Source organism: Ursus arctos, unplaced genomic scaffold (assembly GCF_023065955.2).
Source record: "Ursus arctos isolate Adak ecotype North America unplaced genomic scaffold, UrsArc2.0 scaffold_15, whole genome shotgun sequence".
In the NCBI taxonomy this organism is placed as follows: Eukaryota; Metazoa; Chordata; class Mammalia; order Carnivora; family Ursidae; genus Ursus; species Ursus arctos.
Genome location: NW_026622819.1, coordinates 25,654,977 through 25,681,369, shown reverse-complemented (window position 1 = coordinate 25,681,369; position 26,393 = coordinate 25,654,977). Strand labels below are relative to the sequence as shown.

Below are 26,393 nucleotides of genomic sequence, written 5' to 3'. Positions count from 1 at the left end.
TAAATTCAAGTTTTTATTTTTACAACATACTCCAATTCTGCCTTTTACTTTAATCAAATCTGAAAATTTTTGTTTTTCAACTTCATTAGATTTATAAAAAAACATTCTCCCACATTACATTAAAGCATTCCTCATGTTTTATTTCCAGTGCTCCAGTGTTTAACAAATACAATCATTTTAATGTCTCTCTTAATTACCTCCTTCAAACACACATTGTCTAAAACCTGTCTAGGTCACAAAATAGGTTGATCCTGCAGTCACCTATGCAGACTCTGCTAAACTGTTCCAAATTTGGTATAAATTGCTGTTTTCTAGAGTATAAAATTAATGTTACAGAAACACTGTTCATCCTTTCCCACTGAGCCAATCTGGGTCAAGTTCTTCAATTAAAATTCTTCTTCTGCCTGTTTGCTGCGGGACTGCTTGAGCTGCTGTAGCCGCTCTATGGTTTCAGAAATCGTACGCTCTCCGTGTACCTTATTATCTCTTGTACGGATATTAACGGTGCCACTGGCTTTCTCTTTTTCACCAATAACTAAAACAAAAGACACAGAGCTTTGTTAGGTGGAAGGATTTTTATTGAACATTCCAACAGAAATGATCCTAGGGACCTAAAAGCCACCACGTAGCTTCCGATTCTTTAAAATGTTTAAATGAGCTATCAAGTCATGAAAAGACACATAGGAATCTTAAATGCATATTACTTGCTGAAAGAAGCCAATCTAGAAAGGCTACATACTGTATGATTCCAACTATATGACATTCCAGAAAAGGCAAAACCATGGAAATAGAAAAAAAAAATCTGGTTGCCTGTGGTTAGGCACAGAGAATGTTTTGTATGTGGAGCACAGAGAAGGGGGGGGAACCATAATGGTGGACACACGTCATTCTGTATTTGTCCAAACCCATAGAATGTACGAAACCAACAGTGAACACTGATGTAAACCGCGGATTTTGTAAGAAGTATACCAGTTTGGTGCAGGATGTCGGTAGTGAGGGGGGTTATGTCAGTTTTGGGCAAGAGGTTTACAGGATAACTTTGTCCTTTCTGCTCAATTTTGCTATGAACTGAAAGTGCTCTAAAAAATAAAACCCATTTAAGAAAAAAATAAAATAAATGTTCAGGTGACCATGTATAGTTGGGTGACCAATTTAAAAATCTTTTCATTTAAAAAAATCTATCACTTTACAATACTTCAAACCACTGTACTTACTGAATCACTTAATCCAGCCAACTTAATAAAAACTTACCATATGAAGGGATAGCAGATAAAGGAAAGAAGATTTTTAAACTCTTAAAGATTATTTTTTTCACACAAAAATTTCCCTTTATTACAACAAATGAACAAACTTCATAGTGTAAAAGAATCTGGATTAGAGGGAACTAAACTAATGAAAACAATTCTCTTAAGTTTCAAGATTTCAACATTTTCTTAAGGTCTGGCAAGTTTTCTTTGGTAAGTTTCCTTTCTTACCTAGAATGAAGTTATACTGTGCTAGCTGCGCATTTCTGATCTTCTTATTCAACGTACAGCCCGGATCCAGATCAATGTCCACCGTGAATTTAGCATCATGGAACTGCTGCCGTACCTAGTTAAACAGATACAGAATTCTTCAGATCTAAAATAAGAATTACATTTTGATTTTAAATGATTTTAACATATGATTTGGATAGTCATGCAAATATTAAAAAAGGAGTGCTAACAGATATATTGAAGCATATATTATTAGTTTGTGACTTGGGACTGTATTTTCAAAAATTAAAATGATACGTTTTGCTCTTGTGAGAGGTAAATGCTTCAGAAAATCCTTAAAAATCAGAAATCAGGCAATCAGCTAAATTTAATCAGCTCTACAAAAGAAAAAAAAATCCTTTTGCAAACATATCTTAAATTCACTAAATAGCTGCCAAGAAGCAAACAGCTTATCAGTCTCCGTATTAACACACGATGATGGCTGTCCAGTCTAACACAGACTGTAGTGCTTCTGATCCCGTAAATAGGCAGCAAGCTGGTAACAGGAATTCGGCCGTTGCTGCCGTTTGTGTGAGCAACATTTAAAATAAAACGTTGAAAGCACAAACAATAGGCCCAAAGCATCTTAACAGCTTCTTTTGTGTTTCTAGAGAATGGAATACAAACCGCCACAAAATTGTTTTAACACTAATTGTTTCTTTAATAATAACTATGTATGTATATGACTAAGCTAAACTAAGCTAAACAGAACTCTATAAGAAAAAAAAATAGAACTGTACAAGAATAATTTATGTAAAATAAAAGAAAAAATCAAGTTCAAGAAATACTAAAAAGTAGTTTTTTTACTTTTTGAAGAGGTACTTCCTTTTTGATTAAAAGCAAGTTTTTGTTTTTGTTTTTTAAAGACAGCGTGCAAGCAGGGGTGAGGGTTGGAGGGGCAGAGGGTGAGGGAAAGACAGAATCTTAAACAGACATGGGGCTCGATCTCGTGAACCTGAGGTCATGACCTGAGCCAAAATCAAGAGTTGGACACTTAACTCTGAGCCACCCAGGCGCCCCCAAAAGAAACTTTCTTAGATGAAGGAGCCAGAGGCAAAGATCAAATTGGAATTTCTTGAAATAAACTTACAGGAATCTAAAGTTGGCAATCTACATTAGAGATTATTAGTCCATGCCTTTTTTTCTCCCCTCAAAAATACCAGTTCCATTTTACCATCTTAAGTTTTTGTATACTAAATAGTAAACAATGTTTTCAATATTTTTCCTTTCTAAAAAAAGCAACACTACATTAAATTTTATTAGTTGTAAGTTAAATTAAACTAGATTAAAATTTCCATCTACCTGACAACGAGTTACCACTAACAGGACAAAAAGATCTGAATAAACCATTTTCATTTTACTAATACGCTGTTATGTCTATGTGGTCATTAACCAATAGGGATTTTTGTTATGTACGCAAATTTCAGAAAGGTCCACACACAGTTTAATAAGAGTGCCAGAATAAGACTATACTTTCGACTGTAAGCTATTTTAAAGAACAAAGCCCCAGTGTTTTAGTTTCTTAACATGGGCCCTTGTGTGCACTACTCTGTAACTGGGGAACTGGAATGATAATCACAGGCTGTTTAGCACCTCTGGTCTCTAGTCATTAAGTATCAGTAGTAGTGCTCCCCTACCCCTGTCCAGTCAATATAACTAAAAACCCCACGCCCGCATAATTCCAAATGCCACCCCCACTGCTGATGGAACCAGGGGAAGTCCGTATTGTCACAGTCAAGAAATGAGTTATTTAATTACAGACCTTTCTCCTACCATGTGAGCTTTCATAATGCAAATAAGAGAAAGTACAATCAATTAACCATGGGACATAACTGATTTTCATCATTTATAACTAAAACTATTGTGTGCAGTAACAGAAATACAGTATGTCTGAATGGTTTGCTTTTCAGGTGGTCTAATGTTCATGAATATTTTTTAAAGACAGTTAAGACCTGAGTGCAATTTATTCTGATGATCTAGAAACTTGACAGTTTTGATGTTAAGATATTGTTCCCTGATATTCAGATCTGTTTTAACTAGCCAATTTATTACGTTTAGCTTGTAATTATGAAACAATGCTTATTTATAACATAACTTTTAATGATCTGAAATTCCTGAGTATGCAATTGTCCCTATCATAGAACAGAATGTTCTAGTCTTTAAGGTGTGAAGTATGAATGGATATTTACAAATCTGTTAGTAAGGTAGTTTTTTGGTGGGTAGGGCAAAACATGGATCTGGCATGCCATTAACCAAAAAAAAATTAACAAATAATTGAAGAAATTTACATTACAATATGAAACAAAATTATTTGAGTCAAAGAGCAGCTTAAACTGCATTATGTATCTGAAATTACGTATCATACTGGGCATTCAGTATTTCCTCATACTAAACATTAGAATATATTAGTATATAAAACATTATCCAAATTACGTCTTCTGATCATGAAACATGTAGGAAAGTATCAAAGAAGTAATGTAAACTGTTCAGAAATAGTAACATTTCTCTATACCACAAGTGGCTTGATCTACCAAGGATATGTATATCTTACGAGATTTAAAAAACCAAGTGACAGTAAACTGAAAGAAAATTCGTATTTAAGGATTACCTTTTGGGCATATTCATCACACGTTGGTCCCACTGGAACTACCATTACCTGGCGAGGAGACAGCCAGAAGGGCCTTTAGAAGAAATTAAAAATATTTAATGTGAACTGGGGCCCTGTCCTAAACAAGGATGGCACATTTCTTAGTCTACTTTTCAGTATCTTTTCCTGAAATATGTAAGGGCCACTTTAAAAAACTCTCCCCCTGCCACTTATATCCAATAAAGACTAAAGGGAGGAGACTCAGGAGCAGAGAGGCAGTCTTCAATCAAGAAAATCCATAACTAAGGTTTGATTTACTAGGCGGATGGCGAAGCACATTGAGGGCAGGGACTATTCTTGCACATCAACATATCAGGAAACGGAACATCATGCGCCAGCTGCCACAGGGGCTGAAAAGAGCTGCATTTAGTGGTTCACTGTTCAACATTCTCTTATTAATCACTGTTCACGGGGGACATGGACCAGACCATGCCTTCCGTTATTCAAGATCCATTTTGCGGGATTCAGCGAATTGTAACTGATAATAACTGGTGATGATGTTTGATAAGAATGTGTTTTCACATTTTTTTTTTTTTAAAGGCAGACTGTGACCTGTAGCGCCTCATTTGATATGTCCAGAGTCTGGCAAGCCTGACCACCCTATGCTCCCCTATGTTTTCACTTCTTATTAAAAACAGACCATTTATAATTCTACCTGTGGAGTATTTCAGGTATCAAATCCTCCATATGCCGCAGACATTAGGACTAGAGCTTCTCTTAATCACCCCTCTAGTTTCAGTTGTTTTATTATAGGGAAAAGGAACTAAATCTCCCTCAACTGGCTTTTTCCCACTTATCACAGGTTTGACAGAGCGATGAGCTGAGGATCGCCCAGTCTCTAGAAACCATGTAGAAAATGTTTTCTATGTTCGATTTGATTTTGTGAAACAGAACTGAAAAGAGATGATCTCACTTCACTGACAAGTATGACAAACTCCCCTTTAAGACCGAACTAACCAAATTAGAAATAAAACTAAAATGACTACAATATATAAGACAGATTTACATTTTACAAAAGTTCTGCATCAATACAATTAATATGGCAGACTCTACAAAATGGGTGTTTTATAACCTTCTGTGACTTTCAACTGTCTTTACAAACTGTGGGCCCAGACAAAACTGCTTAAAAATAAAAGGGAAGTCATGTGCTCATATCCTGGCAAGAAAAGCATAATCTTGTAGGAACAAGACAAAATATGTTGATCAGTCTGGAGTCTATACTTTCAATTAAAAAAGTAATTGGGCTTCTAAAGGATGTCAAAATACTTGCTTATTATGACCAGCAATACTCAACAGCAATACTCAGACAAAAACATCAAAACCATATTAATCCCAAAACAACAGATGTGCTTCTTAGTATATAGAAACTCCTAGTTAGAAAGTATTATATAACATTCAAACAAATCAAGTTCTGAAATCAAAATAATTACTAATAATTACTCTTAAAGCAAAAATTGCAGTTTAGATTATGATTCCTCAGTGAACACTTGTCATTAATTACAAGTGACCAATCAGATCACTCTCCTTTTCTACTGCATAACTTAACTGGACAGCAGACATTTCTTCTAGTTAATTTACACTGCCCAGACAAAAACAATGACAAAAATTACCATTTGCCGCCAAAGTTTTCAGTGAGGATAGCAATCATTCTTTCCACTGACCCCAAGATGGCTCTATGGACAATCACTGGCCTTTTCTTATCATCACCATCATGGCTACATAGAAAAAAAAATTTGTTTTACTTTATATATTCTTTTATATTCCCCTAAAGACAAATACTCAGAGCAGACACCAGAAACTCACCTTACAAAAGTGAGATTAAATCTGATGGGCAACTGAAAATCCAGCTGGATTGTTGCACACTGGTGGTACCGACCAATTGCATCTTTAATCTGTATATCAATCTAAGAAGTAAAGACTGGGTTATTTTAAGATGCTGTCTATATTAAAGCTGAACTCAGTAGTTATAACGGGACTGGCTTTCTTTCTAACTTAAAGTATGTCTTCTTCACCCCAAAATAAAAATCACACTACTCAAATATACTTTCATACTGACCTTTGGACCATAAAAAGCTCCATCTCCAGGATTTAACTCCCACTTCTCACCAAATTCATTCAGACTGTTTTCAAGTTGCTAAGGATAAAGCAAAATGATTATTTTTGTTATCTGCAACTTCCCTTCTTCCAGCCTGATCTAAGGCTAAAACTATGCTAATTACTTTCACGAGTCCCTATTCTCTGTGTTAGAATTCTGTCTACCTTAACATACTCACGTACAAATCCCCTTTTCCGAGAAATAACTGACATACATCACTGTATAGGTTCAAGCAGTACAGCACAACGGTTTGATTTCCATATACTGTAAAATGATTACCACGTTAGATTCAGCGGATATCCATCTTCTCAGACAGACACAATAAAAAGAAAAGACAGAAGAAAAAAGAACATGTGTTCCCTGTGATGAGAACTCCCAGGATTTACTCTCCGACCAATCTTCCTGCGTATCACACATCAGAGTTCGCTACAGTCAAACAATGCATATCACGTCCCTGTTATCTGCTGTTCTCATGACTGGAAGTTTTTATCTTTGGACGACTTTCCTCCAATTCCCCCCCTTTTGTAAGTTACAGCTTGATGACTGAAAAAATACTCAACCATTTGTAATATAAAATCATCCATAAAAAAACTAGCTTGCTCAAACCTAGGAACCGTTTCAATTTTCTCTTGCTTTTAGCCATTTAAAGAGGTTTGGTTTCTTGGAACAAGTTCATTTCAGTCAAATAGTATTCAAGCATGCTGAAAAACAAAACTTACTTTCTCAGCTTGATTCCATACTTCAATATCTCCGAGGAATTTTTCTGGGCGAGTTGACAGGTTCAGTTTAAAAGAAAATCCAAACACGTTATACACCGTGCGTAGAAAATCCAAACAACCTTTTATTTCATCCTCAATCTTAAAAAAAAAAAAAAAAAAAAAAAAAGACAGTGGTAACGTTCCGTGACTTTTTTCACAATTCTTTCAAATTATTTTATCCCACAGAACCTCACAATACCTGTTCTATGGCACAGAATATGTGAGCATCATCCTGCTGGAATCTTCGTACCCGCGTGAGTCCTGTGAGTGCCCCCGACAGCTCATTCCTATGAAGTACCCCAAAATCAGCTATCCGCAGAGGCAACTCTCGCCAGGATCTTGGGCGATGATCAAACATAAGGCTGAAGAAAAAAGAAAATTAAAACCCACTGATATTTAATTTCACAAGCATAAAACTGCTTTTCTATTATACAAAAGGCTGTCCATACAAGAAACATTTCTCAAATTCTGGACTTCATACCACAATGTAAGCACTTACATGAATAAAACAGCAAATAAATTATAATACAACCATCCACAACTAAGTGAAAATAAAAACTGCTTCCCATGGGTCTGGAGTCAAATCCTTGTACTCAATATTTCCATGATTTGAGGACTGCCTTTAATGTTCATATTAAAAAAAAAATCTTAGCTCCATACTAATCATTTAATACACTGGAAACTAAAGACTGTGCTTTCTTGTCACTCCCCAAACTGTTTGAGTTCTGTCTGTCTGAAGGTGCTTCAGCAACTTTACAGAATCTGGAAAACTAAGAGCCAAACCTGGTTGGCTACCTGACTTATAACCCAGATCCCTTATGGAGATTCCTCTTACCCCTCACCGTCGAGGCCTTGCTGCTAGGAGCTGTAGATACCGAGCTACCGGCAGCCACAGCTCTCCCTAGGCTTCCCCCGAAGTCACTCTTCATCTAACTTTCAAGGATAGAAAGTGAAATAACTGCAAAGCAAGGAAGATCTCCCAAGGATGTCAATTCATTAGCAGGTTTTAAAAGAACATATTTAAGAAAAAGAAAAAATAATACATCTAGAGAATTGGCTATGTCCACATTCAGTCCCCCTCTTTTACATTCTGCCTGTTCGCTGCTATTACCCCACTGCCATTCTTGAATGTCTACATATCTGAGGATTGAACGGGGCACGAAAGATGTTATTATATCACAATAACGTGCATTTAAATACTCTTCTGATTCCACAATTTGTTTTAAACAAAAATTCTTTCAAAGGAGGGAGAGCAATCCAGGACCAACTGCAGCATGGGAAAATCTTTGACAGAAACTCAAAAGCTGTTGGATACCAGTGTCCAGGGCAGTTCATGGGTTTCAGAGCAAACAGCTCCTTCTCCACCTCAAAGGAGAACATGTTCTCGCTATAGTGCTGCCAGTGGCCCGACGTCATCCAGAGTCGGCTGTTGTAGATGTTTGGGGTGACCACCTCCTGGAATCCTCGTTTCCTATATTCGCTCTGTTAGAAAACAAACACGATACACATGTAAGAAACAGAGAAGTTCATACTTCTGGTGGGAGGAAAATTGAAAGAGCAGTTTTATACTATCCAGTAAAATTCAAGATGCATATATGTTATAATTTAGAAATTCCACCTGGAGGTATATACCAAAGAGGAAACTCCTGCACACATACATAAGGAGGCCTATCAAAACAATGCCACTACTGTACGATCAGTAATATGAGAAAATTAGACATTACATCAGTGTCTACCACTAAAGGAATGGGCCTAGTGTGGTAAAGAACAGAATAAGTAACAAGTGAAAATAAACAGGATTTTTAAAATATTACGATTTTTTGCATTACAAAGACTGATACACATGAGACTTCACATATGTAAATTTCAACTACACAAACATAAATAATTTAGGGTATATATGTATGGGGTAGATATAAAATAACATGAATCCATGCTCACATCAAATAGTAGTTTCTTCTAGGAAAGGAGGGAAATGAATCAAAAGTGGTCCTAAAAGGGAGCTTTTTTTCTTTGTATGTATTACTTTGTTTAAATAAAAAATCTGAAGCAAATATAGCCCAATGCACGTGTGTGGTAAATCAGGTGGTGAGTATGCAGATGGTGGTGGTATTATTCCCTATAAACCTGAGTGAGCTTGAAAGACTTCGTATTTTATAAAGAATAAAAAAGCAATGTAAAGACCAACTTGTTTTTTTGAGGAAAATATAAATGGTCAAAGAGCATACACAGCTCCCACTTCAAGTTCACGAGCTTCTCTGTTGTGTACATACCCACGTATAAGGACAAAGTCATGTACTAGGAGGAAGGAATTTTGTTTTTTGTTTTTGTGGGGCTCGAACTCATGACTCTGAGATCAAGACCTGAGCTGAGATCAAGAGTCCAGATGCTTAACGGACAGCCACCCAGTTGCCCCAGGAGGAAGGAATTTTTAAAAAATTTTATGAAAATTCACACTTGCATTTTTATTCCTTTAAAATGTTTCTTCTCAAATACAAGATTATTTTTTCCTTTTAGCAGACCTTATTTAATATAATCAACTTATATCCTAAATTTACAGAAGAAAATAATGAATATGGTTTACCCTGATGAATTCAATAAGTGTATTATAAATGTATGCTCCCTTCGGCAGGAAAAAGCAACTTCCAGGGCTGAGTTCGTGAAAGAAATATAGTTCTTGGTCCTGAGTAAAAAGAGAAGCAAAAGAATGTTTATATATGCACGTAACATCAACATAAACCTCAGTGTTCCTGAGTTCAGAATACAACCATGATAGCTCATATTTTAATGTGTGCCATTCCCGAATCAAAGAAAACACTGTAACATTTCTGGTGTACAATTCAATAGTACAGAACTGCAGCTGATTTACAGCTTAGCCTTAAGTACATTCCCTGCCTGTTACATTCCTGAATCCAGTCAAGTTTACCCAAGAATGACCTGGAGCAGGGGTCTTAGTTCAACTATCCACAGTGGGAGCTCTCAGTTTTAATTTCCTCAAAGCTCTGAGATGTGAATACTGTTTCTTTTTTCTTTTTTTTATAAGTAAGAGCAGCAGGAAGGAGACCAGGAAAAGGACAGCGATAATGAAAGAGAAGATGCCGATGAAGTTGCCTGACTCTGGGTCTCAGTGAAAGCAGCACACCCTCCTACCCTACTGTCTGCCACTCCGCCAACAAATGCCCAAAATTCTCAGGGAGGGACCCCACCAACTGTTGGTGCTTCCTCACCAGTGGAATTTATTTCAGGCCATCGAGACAGCAGAGTAGGAGATGGCACAGAGTGAACACAATTTTAGAAAGGCATGTTTTATCAAACCTAATTTCTAGTTTAGAAAACATTGAGGGGTAGAGGGATAAAGAAAATGACACCACAGTATTCACTGGTGACTTGCTAGGTCACCTTGAGCAAAAAGTAGGTTAATTTTAAGGGAACCAGTTTCCACATCTTTAAAATAAGTCAGTGAGACCAGGAAATTTCCAAAGTCTCTCCCAGCTCTATGAAACACTGCTATGCTTCTTTCACAGGAAACTAGGTCATCAGTATTTGTTCTCAATAAAAGCAGTAGTTAAAATGAGTCTTTGGGTGGTACCGAGCACATCCTACAAAGATAATGTGGACAGTAAGCAATAAGTAAGATAACAATAAGGTAATCAGTAAGTAATTTCTGGATTATTTAGGACACAGCACAATAACTACTAGAAAGCTAGTCTCTTTTTAAAAGGAAATTCCTAGTACTTAATACAACTAAGTTGCAAATAAAAATACAGAAAATTCAGTCTAGAAACATTATTATTCTTTTTTAACATACCCTCCCAATTTTCCTATGATCTCGGTTTTTAGCTTCCTCTTGGAACTTCTCCCATTCTTTCAACATTTTAGGATCTGGGAATGAAATGCCATAAATTCTCTGGAGAGTCTCCATATCTGCTTTGCCTTCCCAGTATGTGGAGGAATTCTGAAAACAAAGATTAACCATGAAACAATATTCAAATCTGTTAATATCTCACTTATTTTGAACTAGATGTTATTTCTTATAGTGGTCTATGAATCAAATTCATAGTACTCCTTATGACAAGAAAAATGGTATAAAAAGTGCACACCTACTAAGCATCTCACAGTTGCTCTGAAGCCCGGCTAGAGTACAAAGCAGGCTGTTTAATTCCCTCAAAAATACCTCCCTCTCAATTACCCACTGAAACCACAACTCCACAAAGATGAGATGCAAAGGCAGCTCCCACAAGATGATTAAGTAAACACGGAAAGTAAACCAACAAAAAATATCTTGAAATGACCCAATTTATTCTTATAATTTGAAGTGCATTTGAATAAACACCCATGAAATATTTATGAACTGGCGAAAACTGGCAGGACTAGTTTGGTTAAAAGGCACAAAGTAATTACTACTTTAGACAAACACAGGGCAAAAGCACATACTAATAGTAAGTTCCAAAGCTCTTAGAACCATGACTGGGTGATTTCTGGGAATCCCCTAAAGCTCCCTCCCCATGTGCGCTGGTGATGAATGCTAACTCAGTCCCTGCTTCAGACTTTCAGTTAAAAGAGACAAGTGACACAGAGCAATCAATAGCATGAGAAAAAAAATCCATCCCTACGTTTGCAACAGAAAAATAGGCAGAAAAAGAAACCAACAGAAGTTTAAACACATACCCATACTAGAGAAATACATTCATATAGTCTTTAAAGTTACATTGCTTACTTTGTGTATTTTCAAAGTCTTAATTTTGCCAGTGTGTCTGACATGAGGACCCCGACAGAGATCTATCAAGGGGCCACACCTAGAGATAAAAAGAAAGGTAGTTTAACAAAGACTTAAAATGACATATACACCAGTTAGTTACATTTAATGACATTTGACATTCTTACCTATAGACTGTGGTAGTTGGAGTATTCACTTTTTCATTCAGTATCCGGCATTTGAACTTATTGTACTAAAAATAGAAAAAATTGTTTTTTAAAAAACCCTCCCTTTAATTTTTATCTCTAAATATTACAGCTAAAATATAACTCAAAATACATCTTATCAAAGCACTGTAGGAAAATAAACATGTCAATACTTCATGTTCTAAAAACAGTTACATTTTTCTAAAGAAAAGAACAGGCTTCAACTTAATACACTAAACCCCCGTGTGACAACTTCAAGTAACATTACAGAGGATACAGAAGTGCAGGCCGTATGTTACAGCTCAATTTACCTTAAACATTTCTAGTAAAGTTTCTTTCTTTACTTCCAGTCTTTCAAAAGCTTGTTTTTCTTTAATGATTTTCTTACATAAAGCCTCCAAAGAAGAGAAATCATTGCTGGACACACCCCTGAAGGAAAAGGAAGTACAATTAATCTCTTTCCATTCTATTCTACTCACATAGAAGCTTAGAGGATTACTTCTTTAAAAAAATGTGAGAGTTTCAGTATAAAAAAATAGACCCTCCTGTCACAATTTTAAACTAGATATTATTTTTATATTTTATATTTTCAGTGGCTTCTACCTTGGTCATCATGGAGACTGTCTCACTAGTGAATCCTCCCTCCACCAACTCTGTGACTGGCTTCATTTTATTTCCCAACATACCTTAGGGCTCTACCTCCATCGATCTATAACAGAGCCCTTGTAAGTTACTAGCACTTCACTGGTTACTACAACACTTCAAGATTGTTTGTTTGTTTTAAAGATTTTTATTATTTATTTGACAGAGAAGAGAGAGAGAGAGAGTGTGTGTGAATGCACAAGCAGGGGGAGTGGGAGAGGGAGAAGCAGGCTCCCATGCTGGGACCCTGGGATCATGACCCGAGCAGAAGGCAGGTGCTTAACTGACTGAGCCACCCAGGTGCCCCACCACTTGAAGTGTTGATAGTGGAAATATGTGGTGATTATTAAGCAGTAAGCTTGTTATCATTCCTTCCTTATTGAGAACTCTTTAAAAATGATGTATGGACTCTGAGTAATTCAGAATTTACTTATTTTTTATTCAGTTACATAACTTACCCTTCTTCAAGGTACATATCATAATAGAATCCATTTTCTATTGGTGGACCATAACATAAACACCCACCATAGACTCTTTCCATGGCTTCACCCATTATGTGAGCACTTGAATGCCAATATACCTGAAAATGCAAAGAAAAATGGGATGGTCTGAGTTTGAGCATTTATACTGTAAATTAGTAAAGCTGCCTTGAAAAAGATACATAAAATTCACTATAAATAAACCCAAGACATGAAAAATCTAAATTTACAAAGGTATAAACTTTGGTGTGATTCTATGCAGAGCCAAAACAATTTAAGAGGGTTTCATTACTAAGTTGCATTTGTACTTAGAGATCGTCTGGTTTAGTTGTTTCCAAACTAATTAAATTCAAATTAGCATCATTAATTAAAAGGGATGGATTCTGTTCCCTGAAAACAACTGCCACTCACGTGACTGTCTTACTGACTGTAATGACCCAGGGTCTTTTGAGACAATGTGTCTATATCCCACATTCCATGTGCTATGCTGGGGCCCTTACTGAGATGTGGGACATTACTTAAGAATTACACTCTTTTTCCTTATTGGCTGCAAACAACTAAGGTGCTTTAACTTATCCCTACAACTCATTTATAAAACACAAGGACAAACAGATGGACACTGAAATCTGATGGCAGCACAGCTGACCCTTGAACAATGCAGGGGTTAGGGATGCTGACCTTCCATGGAATCAAAGACCTTAGTATAACTCATGACTCTCCAAAAACCTAACTAGTAGTAGCCTACTACTGAACAGAAGCCTTATTGATAACATAGTCAACTGACACATTTTTGTATGGTATATACATTACATACTGTATTCTTACAATAAAGTAAGCTAGAGAAGAAAGGTATTAAGAAAATCATATGGAAAAGACATCTACTTTATCAAAAAATACTTACAGATATTTATTTATAGAAAAACAATCTCTATATTAGTAGACCTGCACAGTTCAAACTCATATTGTTCAGGGGTCATCTATACTTGTTTTTTTTTTTTTAAGATTTTTTTAAATTTATTTTTTGGACAGAGAGAGAGAGACAGCCAGCAAGAGAGGGAACACAAGCAGGGGGAGTGGGAGAGGAGGAAGCAGGCTCCCAGTAGAGGAGCCCGATGCGGGGCTCGATCCCAGGACCCTGGGATCAGGCCCTGAGCCAAAGGCAGACACTTAATGACTGAGCCACCCAGGCGCCCCTATACTTGGTTTTTAAGGTGGTCAGATGAGTCAGAATATACCCAAAGCTATATTTTCAAGATTTGTAAGGTACCAAAATGATTTTTTTTAAATTTTCATTAAAAAAACTTAAGGAATACAGAATACATCTGAAAACCACTGATACACATACATAAGTAAACTATCATAATAAAATAAATCTTTATATGGTATACTATCATGGAGAAATAAGAAGAAAACCTTGCCATCAAATGCAGGCTGATTTTTATAGTGCTTTCAAGCAGATTGGCATTTTAAGATGAGGAAAATATGGAAATTAATTGTCCAATAGGGATAGTAGTTTAAAGAAACGTTCAATTTTACTTGTAAAATCTATACATCTTGCTTAAGTGTTGACTGACAGGGTAGAAGCAATTTTTACTTGCTTCGCCAATTTTTAATAAAAATTTAAAAATTTCCCAGAACATTTTTCTCACTGAAGTATCCAGTAATGAAAATAAATTTACTCAAGTTCACTTCTTAAATACACAAGGCAAGCTCTTTTGTGCTGCTTCCCTAAATGAAAGATAAAATGAAGATTTCAAATATGACAGTGAAACACCAATAAACTCTAAACCCACTGACAGTGGGAGCAGACAGAGACTGGAAATGTGAACCTTTATCTTGAAATTCAGTGACTACTAAATAAAAACTTACCGCTTGAGCTTCCTCATCCTCAAATTGGAGAAGCTCCAAGGTACAATCTTCCTCCAGAGGACGGTCTAGGTCCCAAACAACTTGATTCACTTTAGCAATAACGGTGTTGTCAGCCAGGCCTTGACTTAAAAAATATACACACAAGCATATATATAAACAAAAGAATGTAAAAAAGAATCTTCTGTAGTACAACACTTAATCTGAGAACAAGAATAGGAAAATAAACACTATATATATTCTATATTAACACTACATATATTACTTATATATATTATAGCTTTCTGAAATAAAATGGAAAAAGCAACAATCCCCCAAAATATACCCAAGTATAACTAGACGATCTCAAAAATCTGGAACATTATTATTTTACATTCAATGCCTCTTATTTAAGCAGACACAACTGTGATAAACAATTTTCCGTGGTTTGATTAATCTTCTCATTTCTCCAAATAAAGTGTCCCACAAAGCCAAGCTATTTAGACTCCAAAAAAGAAAAAGAGGGGCTACTAAGTAACTCCTCTGCTCTTCCTCCTACTTGAAATCTGTGATAGATCTCTTCTGTGAGGTAATGCTAACCACAGAATAAATTCTGTAAATGCCTAAGATAGTATGTTTTTTAACAAGCATATAAGTAAAAAAAAAAAAAAAAAAGGACTATTCAATAAAACTTGTTTATAATATGGATTTAAAAAGTCATCTACAGGGTGTCTGGGTGGCTCAGTCGGTTAAGCGTCTGCCTTCGGCTCAGGTCATGATCCCAAAGTCCTGGGATCGAGTGCCACACTGGGCTTCTTGCTCAGCAGGGAGCGTGCTTCTCCCTCTGCCTGATGCTGCTTGTGCTCTTTCTTGCTCTGACAAATAAATAAATAAAATCTTAAAAAAATATATAAAAAGGTAAAAAGTCATCTACACACACAGCACAGAGTAAACAATATAAACTATCGCCAAGTGATTAAGACCACACTATCAGACCACACCAAGTGTAAGAGCCACAGAAATTTTGAGGACTGGAAAGTAGCACACAGGTCAGATTAGTCTGGACAGGCTCTGATGATATAGTAATGAGGGGCTGAAGGATGAGAAGACCTGGACAGGAAGAAAAGGAGAGGAGATGGCACTCTGGACGAGGGAGATGTGAGTTAAGAAAGGTTCGGAAAGCTGCGTGGTTAGAAAGCTAAGATGAATCAGATTATAGGTCTCAATGTGTAGCTAGAGAAGTGACAGTCTGTAATAGCCTAGACAACTCAACAAAAGCAGACAACGCTCGACACTATGAAGGAAAAGTTTACAGTCTCTGTACTGTTAGTCTTAAATAAATCTACCACCTGAAGGCTTCAGCTGGCTAGACTTGCAGTGGTGGATGGCTCTCTTCTTACTCTTTATAAGTACATCTAAGCACAAACAACCTTCCCCACTTAAGGATCAGGACAGAACTAACAGAAGGCAAACAATAAATTCCTTTCCCATTTTCAAATTCACTGAATTTCCCACAGATTACATCTAATGCGTTCTTTCCTTCTTAGGTCATATAAAGCCAATAAAATGAAAAAAATATACACATTTCATAAGACATACATGGATGTGGCAGAGAGAAATGTAATTTATAATACTGGTGTAAAAGTTTTCAGATTAAAGAATTGACCAAAAGGTGACTAATATTCTCTATATTCTTTGGAAAGAAAATGGTTTTTTCTCTCAGGGTCCAAAATGGTGCCTTGAGATGCTAACAGCAGAGTTACTTTGAAAATGTAGATATGCACAGACCATATTAGATTATTTCAATTTTCCAAAGAGGGATAAAGTATCTAAACTTTCAGATTTAAAACAAAACAAAACTTCAAAGAAAAACCTTTTGAAGCAAATGGAGCACGCCTTCTTTTTTCTTCCCTTTTGTATTCACAACTGATCATTCAAACCTTTCAACAGTCTGTTACTCATGCTGTAATTTTTCACTCAACAGCAAGAATTCATTCTGGACTTTTGTAAAAATGTCATAAAGCACCCTCACTTTCGGATCAATGCCTTCTGTAAATTTCTGTAGTTCTAATTGATTATTTGATAAAACTACAATGTAATCTGGAGGACAACATTGCAGAATGTCAAGAAAAAGTTCCTGGACTAATAGAGGCTTGAATTTTAATACCAACACAGCTACAATCTCAGTGTGCAACAATGGAGGAATATCTTCATCAAAATGCCCATGAAATTTACCTCTAAAATGAAAGGTTGAACTTATATTTAGAGGTCTATCCAGTTATTCATGATCTCACATGGAAAGCTGCTTGATATTACAATTTCCTTCTTACTTCCTCTGGAGTAAGATAGAAGTACCTTAGGCAGTGGTCAAATTAACTGAAACACTCCATTTTCTTTGTAAAAAGTACTAACTAGTGTCCATAGCACAATAAGGATTCATGGCTCATTAGGCCTACGGCTTCTACACTCACCAGCTGCATAGTGGGCTTACTGCTAAGCAGCTAGGTTGGTTCCCAAACCTCTTCATGTACTTGCTCTTTTAGGCCTTAGGTTCAACAGTATGAAATTGATGATAATCAACCATTTCACATGGTGATTGCAGGTGGTCCAAATCAACATATAATGAAATAGTAAAAATAAACAGAAATAATTATATATAGGGTGAAGGACATAGTGAATAAATATATATTTACATGTTTTAAATTAAAATGTTTAAGACAGAAGTGGGCAAACTTTTTCTGTAAAGGGCTAGATAAATATTTCAGACTGGGCCACACATGGTCTCTGTCACATCTTAGATTTCTTGTTTTTCTTCAAACCATTTAAGAACCATGCTTAGCTCTTGGGCTGTACTAAAGTAGGCTATGACCACAGTTTGCCAACACCTGGTATTAGATGTGTGCATCAGTTTATGCTTTCCCATCTTTCTCATTTCCTAGTAACAGCTATTAATCCCAATTATATCAGAGTAAGAAAGCCTGACTCTACTACAAAGTATGCATCTAATTCTGTTGTTTCTTCCCAACCAAGTTTTAAGATCAGACATGGTCCTTTGGATTTATAAAAATAGTATATTATTTTCATGTGTCATATATTAGCTTCTTAACTTCCCCATGTGAGATGTTCTACCTTCATTTTTAACTTCAAAACAGACATTTAAGTCAAAATAGGTGAAACACTGTCTACTTGGTTTTGTGATATTTACAATCAAAGTAGAAGAACTAATAATATAAAATCCTTTGTAAGATAAGATCAGGAGATAATGCTAAGTGAAATAAGTCAAGCAGAGAAAGACAATTATCATATGGTTTCTCTCATCTATGGAACATAAGAACTAGGAAGATCGGTAGGAGAAGAAAGGGATAAAGTAAGGGGGGGTAATCAGAAGGGGGAATGAAGCATGAGAGACTATGGACTCTGAGAAACAAACTGAGGGCAGCTTCAGAGGGGAGGGGGGTGGGGGAATGGGATAGGCTGGTGATGGGTAGTAGGGAGGGCACGTATTGCATGGTGCACTGCGTGTTATGCACAACTAATGAATCATCGAACTTCACATCAAAAACCGGGGATGTACTGTATGGTGACTAACATAATAAAAAAAAAATATTATTATAATAAAAAAATAATAATAAAGTAAAAAAAAATCCTTTGTAAGATAAGACCAAAGAGGACTCTCTCGAAAATTAACTTTGATTTTTTTTTAAGGAACTTTTTAAGGTTTTTTTTTTTTTTAAGATTTTATTTATTTATTTATTTTTAAAGATTTTATTTATTTATTTGACAGAGACAGCCAGCGAGAGAGGGAACACAAGCAGGGGGAGTGGGAGAGGAGAAGCAGGCTCTTAGCGGAGGAACCTGACGTGGGACTCGATCCCAGAACGCTGGGATCACGCCCTGAGCTGAAGGCAGATGCTTAATGACTGCGTCACCCAGGCGCCCCAAAGATTTTATTTATTTGACAGAGAAACAGCCAGTGAGAGAGGGAACACAAGCAGGGGGAGTGGGAGAGGAAGAAGCAGGCTCCCAGCGGAGGAGCCTGATGCGGGGCTCAATCCCAGGACTCTGGGATCACGCCCTGAGCCGAAGGCAGACGCTTAACGACTGAGCCACCCAGGCGCCCCTTTTTTTAAGATTTTATTTCTTTATCTGACAAAAAGAGAGAAAAAGAGAGAGCGCACACGCACACGCACACACAAGCAAGGGGAGCAGTAGGCAGAGAGAGGAGGAGAAGCAGGCTTCCCGCCAAGCAGGGAGCCAGACTCGGGGCTCAATCCCAGGACCCTGGGATCATGACCTGAGCAGAAGGCAGACACTTAACCAATTGAGCCACCCAGGTGCCCCTTAACTTTGAATCTTGAGTATAGAGCTCCACATCATTTTGATTTTTTTAAATCCCAAGTAGTATAAATTAAACATTAAAAACACAAACTGTAACATAAAAATATTATGACGATAAAACCTGACAAGATAATAAGGGAAAAAAAAGTTTAGTTACAAATAATAGATGGTCAAGATAGGTGTAGCTTATACCTAATTCCATAAGCAATTTGATATGGTGTAGTTTTCCAGGACTCTGCATTGACCTGTTTACCATCAGGCAGAGTAACTTTGATCGGCTTGCTATCTTTTTCTGCCTTCTCTGCCAGAATGGAATCATGCTCTGCTTTTAGTTTATTATACATCTCAAGACGTGTGTTAATATACTCAGGCCAAGGATTCAACTGCAAGACAACAAATGAGAAAATAAATCATCAGTAAATACTTGCTTTCCTCTTTAGAAAAAGGAAAGAAATAATAAAAACAGACAATACAAAAATTATGATTACTAATTCAATATGGTAAATGGATTGCCCAAATCACCAAGCACTGGCTTAATCTTGTCCTAAATTAAGGTAAGAAAAGGAATTAAATGCTTTCTTCTTACAATTTTCATTATAAGACTTTTTTTTAAAAAACAGAAAAATATAAATAACAATAGACACGTGGGCTGTCAATTATCTTAAATGGACAATTATTACCATTTGCTATTTGCGTAAGGTGATTTTTTTCCTCTTAAGACGTTCTCTGAAGGCCTTTTCTAACTAAACGACACATACAGCTATAAACAATACTAGAAATACAATGGCTTTTCCATTTTGTTTCAATCTTGTTCAAGGGATGGTCTGTGCAGCTGGTCAGACTATATGTTCACTTACAATTCTTAACAAACCAATTACAAACTTATTTGACTTAAGGGCTCCCATTCAAGGAAAATTCCTTCCAAATTCAAAGAGAAGAATTAATACCTGCACACTGCCCTTAGAAGGGAGGAAAAACAAGTACACAGGTGATGGGAGCACGGAGAAGGAGGAAAGGTCTTGGACAGCTCACTGTGAACTTTTTCCAGACAGATCATTTAAGGCACATATGGTCACATCTTGTACTTAAGAAAGGGTGCTTTAATTGCACCTTTTGTTTTCTCTTTGTAGGGTAATGCTCAAGCTGTGATGGAATAACACTGTACTAAAGCATGAAAAACAGATGAGGAAACATACACATTTTTCTATTTCCTTGTAAATTTTAAAATTCACAATCAACAACTTCCCCCACAATTACAGTGGACTATAATGGACAAAACCTAAGAGAAATGGTTAGGTAAGGCTATAAGCAACACTTAGTTCTTGATCACCTACCAACTGACCCTTCAGTAAAAGAAAGCACTAGAAATTTAGCAACGTGGCATTAACAAGAGCAGCTCTGTAAAGCCAGTTTACGGTGCTACAGGACACTTCTACAAAGCTGCTCCTTTGTGCTTCTGCATCCTGGGAGTTTTCTAAGAAGTCTCTAATAAAATGCAATGACTAAAGCAAAAACTGAAGCATGGTTCACAGCAGTTCAACTTCAAAAATAAAGTGGGAAGACGAGCTTAACTGCCTCCTAAAGCAGAATACCCAGAAAGCGGGCTGATTGTGGACTGACTTTTGAAATGCCTTCTTCTCCTAGTGTAAGCCGGTGGGGGTGGGGGTGGACTCTAAGCATTTTCTTTACAACTGAGAGGCCTCAAGGAGATCTATTTGGCTCAAAACCAAATCCTAGTGGCAAGTCCTCATGGAAACAGTGTGACGGGTCAAGGAATTGGGCCCTCTTTGGTTTCTGTTGCATTCAGTGTAAGCTTAAACATCAAGTCTCTACCTCTTACTATTTCATTGAATGAAATGATCAGACAGCTGGCATCCAATCTGGCAACTGAGTAATTACCAATCCCCTTCTTTCCAACTTTTTTTCTCTGATTTTCATATCTAGTCCCACAGATTACCTTACAATTGTACTTCGATGCTGTTTTCCTTTTTCAATAATAAACAGCTGCAAATCTTCTTCCCCCCTCAGACTTTCCATTCCAATTCTTCTCCCTGAAGTGTTCCATCTAGTGCCATGTAAACCATTACAATGTTACACAGAATAAGTCTGAGAGAGTTCCAGCCGCCTATCAATCTTTGATAAGAGGGCTCTAAAATATTCACCTCTGCTCGGCCTCCGTCTCCAGATCCTTCTTTGTTCTTCTTCTTGCCTCCTTCCTTTCGCTTCTCCTCCCCAGCACCTACCTATATAAGCAAAGAAGAAATAAGATTTTATATTTTACTTAATTTGACACCCCTTCATGCTGCACCCAGAAGAGTTCTGAGGATATTAATTTAGCATGTATTTTAAAAAGGGGGGGTGGGGAGTAAATCTGATTTTGAAAGACTAAAAAAGTTCACCACTGTCAAAGACAAATTAACAACTTGCAAAAAGGGCAAGTCTTCAAAAAGTAGAGAGGAGTTACTTGATAACATTCAAGTCCTCAGATTTCGTTTTTTTGCTTGTCCTATGATTCTCGCTTCAAGTTTGCCTGGACATATACTCAGTATATGGCTACAAAAAAGCATGCAATTTATTCAGCAGTAGTATTTGCAGAAAAAAAAATCAATGTAATATATATCCATCCATTCTACAAGTACTACTGAGACACTGTGCTCATAGGATTTTGTTAAAACCTAGGAAAGAAGCAAACATAAGACCCAATCCCTACAATGTGCAAACTTAATCTCTCCAGGGAAACTGAGGCACACACATGTGAGAAACTCCCAAAGGAGGAAAGAACACAGCTGCAGCACTATGATTAGATGTTAAATAAGTTAGGACAACTGACTTTAAAGGATGAAGATTTCAACAGACTGGATTTTGAGAATGGAGGAAACTGTTGGAAATGTTGAGAGAATGAAAAAAAGATGAGAGAGAGAATGACAAAACCAGGCTGACTAAAACAGATTGTTTTAGAAAATCATGTCAGTTAAGACAGACTAGACAGAAGCAAACACTAAAGGTTATGGAGTTACGATAAGGAATGTGGTCTTTAATTAGAAGTACATGAAGTCATAGAAAGTAAGTCGTGTGCAAAAAGGCAACCAGTATAGAGCTGGTCTATACTGGTGGTTGTCAACCAGAAGAAATTTTGCCCCTAGAGGATACCTGGCAATGTCAGCAGACACTGGCTGTCACAACTGGGGGGTGCAACTGGCATATAGTGGGTAGAGACCAAGGATGTTATTAAACATCCCACAATGCACAGGTCAGCCTCCCCAAACAAAGAATTATCCAGTCCACAAGGTCAAGAAACCATGAAATGCATTGTGGGATACTGTGAAGAGTATCTTCACAGAAATGAATTCCTTACTTCACTGCTCAGACAGAAACATCCTAAAGCAGATGGCACTACAAAAAGTTTTACAATGTACAAAGTTCCCCCACAAACAATCGCATCTTATTCTTGGCAACCCTGTGAGATTGACATTATTATCATTCCCATTTTACACACACAATTAAATTGGAAAAAGCTAGATGATTTCTCTAGGTTCACACATTAAGTCACAGGAAAGATGCCCATCCAGGTGCTGACAGTGGTCCACTCTAAGGAGGGAAATGATCATCAGCAGTGAAGGAGTTTTGAAGGCAGAACAGGGAATAAGAAGGGGGGACTATAATAGTTTCCCATATGTTTGTGGTCTTTAGACTTTTTTCAAACACTTTTATTGAGGTATTTTCCAACACCATACACTTCACCCATATAAAGTATACAATTCAATGGTTTTTAATGTATTCATTCAACTATCACCAAGATCAATTTTAAAACATTTCATCACCCCAAAAGGAAACACTGTACCCATTAGCAGCCACTCCACTTTTCCTTCCCCCGCAGACCCTGACAACCACTAACCTACTTTGTCTCTATCTTTTTGCCTGTTCCGGGCACTTCACAGAAATGGAAGCATACAATATGTGGTCATCTGTGACTGTTTCTTTCATTTAGCATGGTTTTAAGATCATTCCTGTTACATACACCAGTATTTCATTCTTTCTTTATTGACAAATAATATTCCATTATTTATTTATCCATTTAACAGTTGGACATGTTGAAATGTATTACTTGTATAATTTAAAAAACAAACTAAATAAAAAAATATATGACTTCTGATTTCAAGCTGAGCTAAAACTTCTCCCACTCTGGGATTCTGGGTTTCATAAATCTTTCAGGGTCATTTATAGTCAATAGATAAAAAATGAACATAACGTCGGGGCGCCTGGCTGGCTCAGTCGTTAAGCGTCTGCCTTCGGCTCAGGGCGTGATCCCGGCGTTCTGGGATCGAGACTCACGTCAGGCTCCTCCGCTGGGAGCCTGCTTCTTTCTCCCCCACTCCCCCTGCCTGTGTTCCCTCTCTCGCTGGCTGTCTCTATCAAATAAATAAATAAAATCTTAAAAAAAAAATGAGCATAATGTAAGCCCATTCTAATCAATAAAGTACTAACCAATAGAGTTATAATATTATATGCCTTTGCTCTACTACAGAAATGACGTAACTAGTCAAGTACCTTTGGTAAGAGGAGGGATGCAAATTAATTGCAGGTGTGTGCAGGTTTAAAATGGAAAAAGAATGAGATATTTCTACTTTTCTGATTATATGTTTTTGATTCTAGTCATATGGATATTTCCCAAATGAACAGTAGTAGTGGAAAAGAAGGAGAAAATTAACAGAAAGGTTTTCTGTGTTCTAAATACCTGTTTTTTTTTTTTTTAAACAAATGAGAATACAGACCCAAGGAGGGTAAAGTATTTTGCCTATCTGTATACAGCTAGTAAGTAAGTAATAGAGTCAAGACACTAAAACAGGTTTCTCTAGAACCCTGAACTCTGTTCCATCTTTACTACTACAATTAGGAAGATGTTGGGGAACTGTTCTCTATTTCCAATGAAAACAGAAAAAAATACGTGAGTGTATGCATCATGTATTTATGTATAAGCAATCTACAACTTCAACCCAAAAGTTGGAACACGGATGGGACTGTGAAAGGAAGCTACAGAATGACCTTCCTGAGGGATACTTAGCAGTTGAAGGAAAAGTACCTACAGAGTGTAGTTTAATTAAATTCAACTCCAGAGACTGGGACAGCTGGGATAGGTATGTCCTGAAGTCCAATAGTTTGATGTAGTATCCGTCTCTGACTCATTTCTAGGCAGGGGACAGGAGGCAGGACAGCACCAGAGCTGTAAGTATTGGTTACAGAATATTGGGTTTGAGCAAGATACTTACTTGTTCTTTGCCTGTTTCCTCATGTGTATAATGAGGATAACAGAACCTACTTCATAGCTATTATAAGGACTGAAAAAGTGGAGTTAATGCATGTAATGCATAAAATAGTACTAGACCCACAGTTAGCATTCAATAAATATTAGGTATTGCATAATTATTATTATAGAAGAAAGAACTCATGTATTTGTTAGCTCTACATGCTCTACAATTAAGAATGGCATAACATAATACTTGTGGACATGGAAAGCTGTTGACTATAGAATATTAAGCAAAAAAAGTAAACAAGTTACAAAACAATAAAGATACCATTTTTAAGTGAAAAAATACAAACGGAGAAAAGTTTATGGATAGGCACCATTTATCACCTTAAATCTGATCTATACAGTTTAGAATGTGCACATACGCATTTTCTCCATTCTATTCCTGAGTTAGAGGATATCTTCATTTTACTGATGAGAAAATTGTGGCTTCTATGAGAGTTATCCTGTCAGAGAGGCTGCTTTAGTTGAAGACATCACCAGTTCTCACTTGGACTACTGCAACAGCCTCCTGCTTGTGGCCTCACCTCTTTCCAAAACACTGCCCATCCCAATGCCAGAATGATCTTTAAAACTACAATCCACATCTATCATTTTCCTGCTTAAAAAACTTTCACCTGTAGAATACAATTTCAAGTATCCCTGATATCCTCCTAAGAGCTGTAGCTCCCCCGTTCAGGCTGATCCCTTGCAAGCAACCTCGCAGACACTTCTGGGTGTGCCTTTCCACTGCCCTTGCTACCCTTACCTGGGAAGCACTGCCCTGCCTGGTTTACCAGGTGAACTTAGACTCATACTTCCTAACCGAACTCAAAGGAGCCCTGCCCAAGAAGAGTCAGGCGCTCCCTCTTTCTGTACTCCCACAGGGCTGATCACACTGCACAATGACTGTCTTCCTGCCTCACACACTAAGCTGTGAAGTCCTCAATGTCAGCACTAGGTCCTTTTCACCTGCTTAGCTTCATCTTCCAGCAGTGCTTGGCAAAATGAATACCTCACATTTGCTGATCATAAAAAAAAAAAAAAAAACAAACCAAAAACAAAACAAAAAAACCTCTCATCCTGGTGGTGTGAAAGTGACCTGGGAGTTGCTCCTAAGGAATGGATAACACCAAAATGAAAGTTCCAAAAATGAAATGATCAGCATGTGTGAATGTGATAAGGAATGTCTAGAGCACCAGGCAGGGGAAGTGTGTAACCTCTCTAAGGTTTGACAACTGGGGTCACCGGGCCTCTACCGCTTACTTATTATAAACCACCCAAACTTGGGTAAGTTGGGTCAGATCTCCGGGACTCGGTTTTCCCTTCCTTAAACTGAAGTTCTTTACCCCTACAGGGTTTTAGGATTAAATGAGGTTCTGCAATGTTCTTCCCGCCTAAGGTGAATAAAAAATATTACTCTGTAAGTCCCGAGTCCTAGATTCTAATTCTGTCTCGGCTTCTAATTAGATGTCTGGCTTTAAGCTAGTCTACCTCACATTGGGTTTCAGTTTCTTCATCTGAGACGATGGACCTAGAGATGACCTGCAAGGCCCCGCCCTACTTTGTAAATGCATATTCTCTCCCCAAAAGAAATCGTCCAGGAGCTCCACCGTCCCCCTCGGGTCCCTCCGCCCCACACCGCCCGAGCCGCTTCCTTCTTTCCGCCTGGTTGGGCACCGTGGACACCAAGCAGAGCCCCAGCCTGCCTCCGGGTCCCACTCAGTTCGCTCACCGACTTCTCCTCGCCTCCCATCTTCCCTGAAGGACTCCTGTCCTTCTCTTCCGACATCAACAAACCACGAAGGGAAGACGAAACCCAAAAGCAACTCTCTGGAAGAGAGGTGAGCGGAGGCCACTTAATGCGGGCTGGGGCCCCGGGAACACTG

The 26,393-nt window shown here is 37.4% G+C and overlaps 1 protein-coding gene across 1 annotated transcript; it reads right to left on the bottom strand.

Annotated features, from left to right (window-relative positions):
• On the bottom strand, positions 1–26,338 carry TARS1 (threonyl-tRNA synthetase 1). The gene is made up of 19 exons (XM_026506766.4): positions 26,240–26,338; positions 21,383–21,463; positions 19,413–19,603; positions 14,907–15,030; positions 13,017–13,138; positions 12,228–12,345; positions 11,899–11,963; positions 11,732–11,810; positions 10,823–10,969; positions 9,599–9,697; positions 8,330–8,496; positions 7,214–7,376; positions 6,976–7,113; positions 6,218–6,295; positions 5,965–6,065; positions 5,772–5,876; positions 4,123–4,195; positions 1,476–1,590; positions 1–535 (listed from the first exon to the last, which is right to left on the bottom strand). The coding sequence occupies exons 1-19, from the start codon at positions 26,294–26,296 to the stop codon at positions 387–389; spliced, it is 2,172 nt and encodes a 723-aa protein (XP_026362551.1). The 5' UTR covers positions 26,297–26,338; the 3' UTR covers positions 1–386.
• Between the last annotated feature and the right edge of the window lie 55 nt (positions 26,339–26,393).

What these genes read in the sequence shown, in the direction of transcription:
- TARS1 (XM_026506766.4), bottom strand. Translation starts at nt 26,296, where the DNA reads ATGTCGGAAGAGAAGGACAGGAGTCCTTCAGGGAAGATGGGAGGCGAG. An exon ending in AGGATGAGGAAGCTCAAGCG is followed by an intron (nt 13,139 to 14,906) that starts GTAAGTTTTTAT and finishes TTGCATTTTCAG; the next exon opens with GTATATTGGCATTCAAGTGC. An exon ending in ATCATAGGAAAATTGGGAGG is followed by an intron (nt 9,698 to 10,822) that starts GTATGTTAAAAA and finishes CTTTTTACTCAG; the next exon opens with GACCAAGAACTATATTTCTT.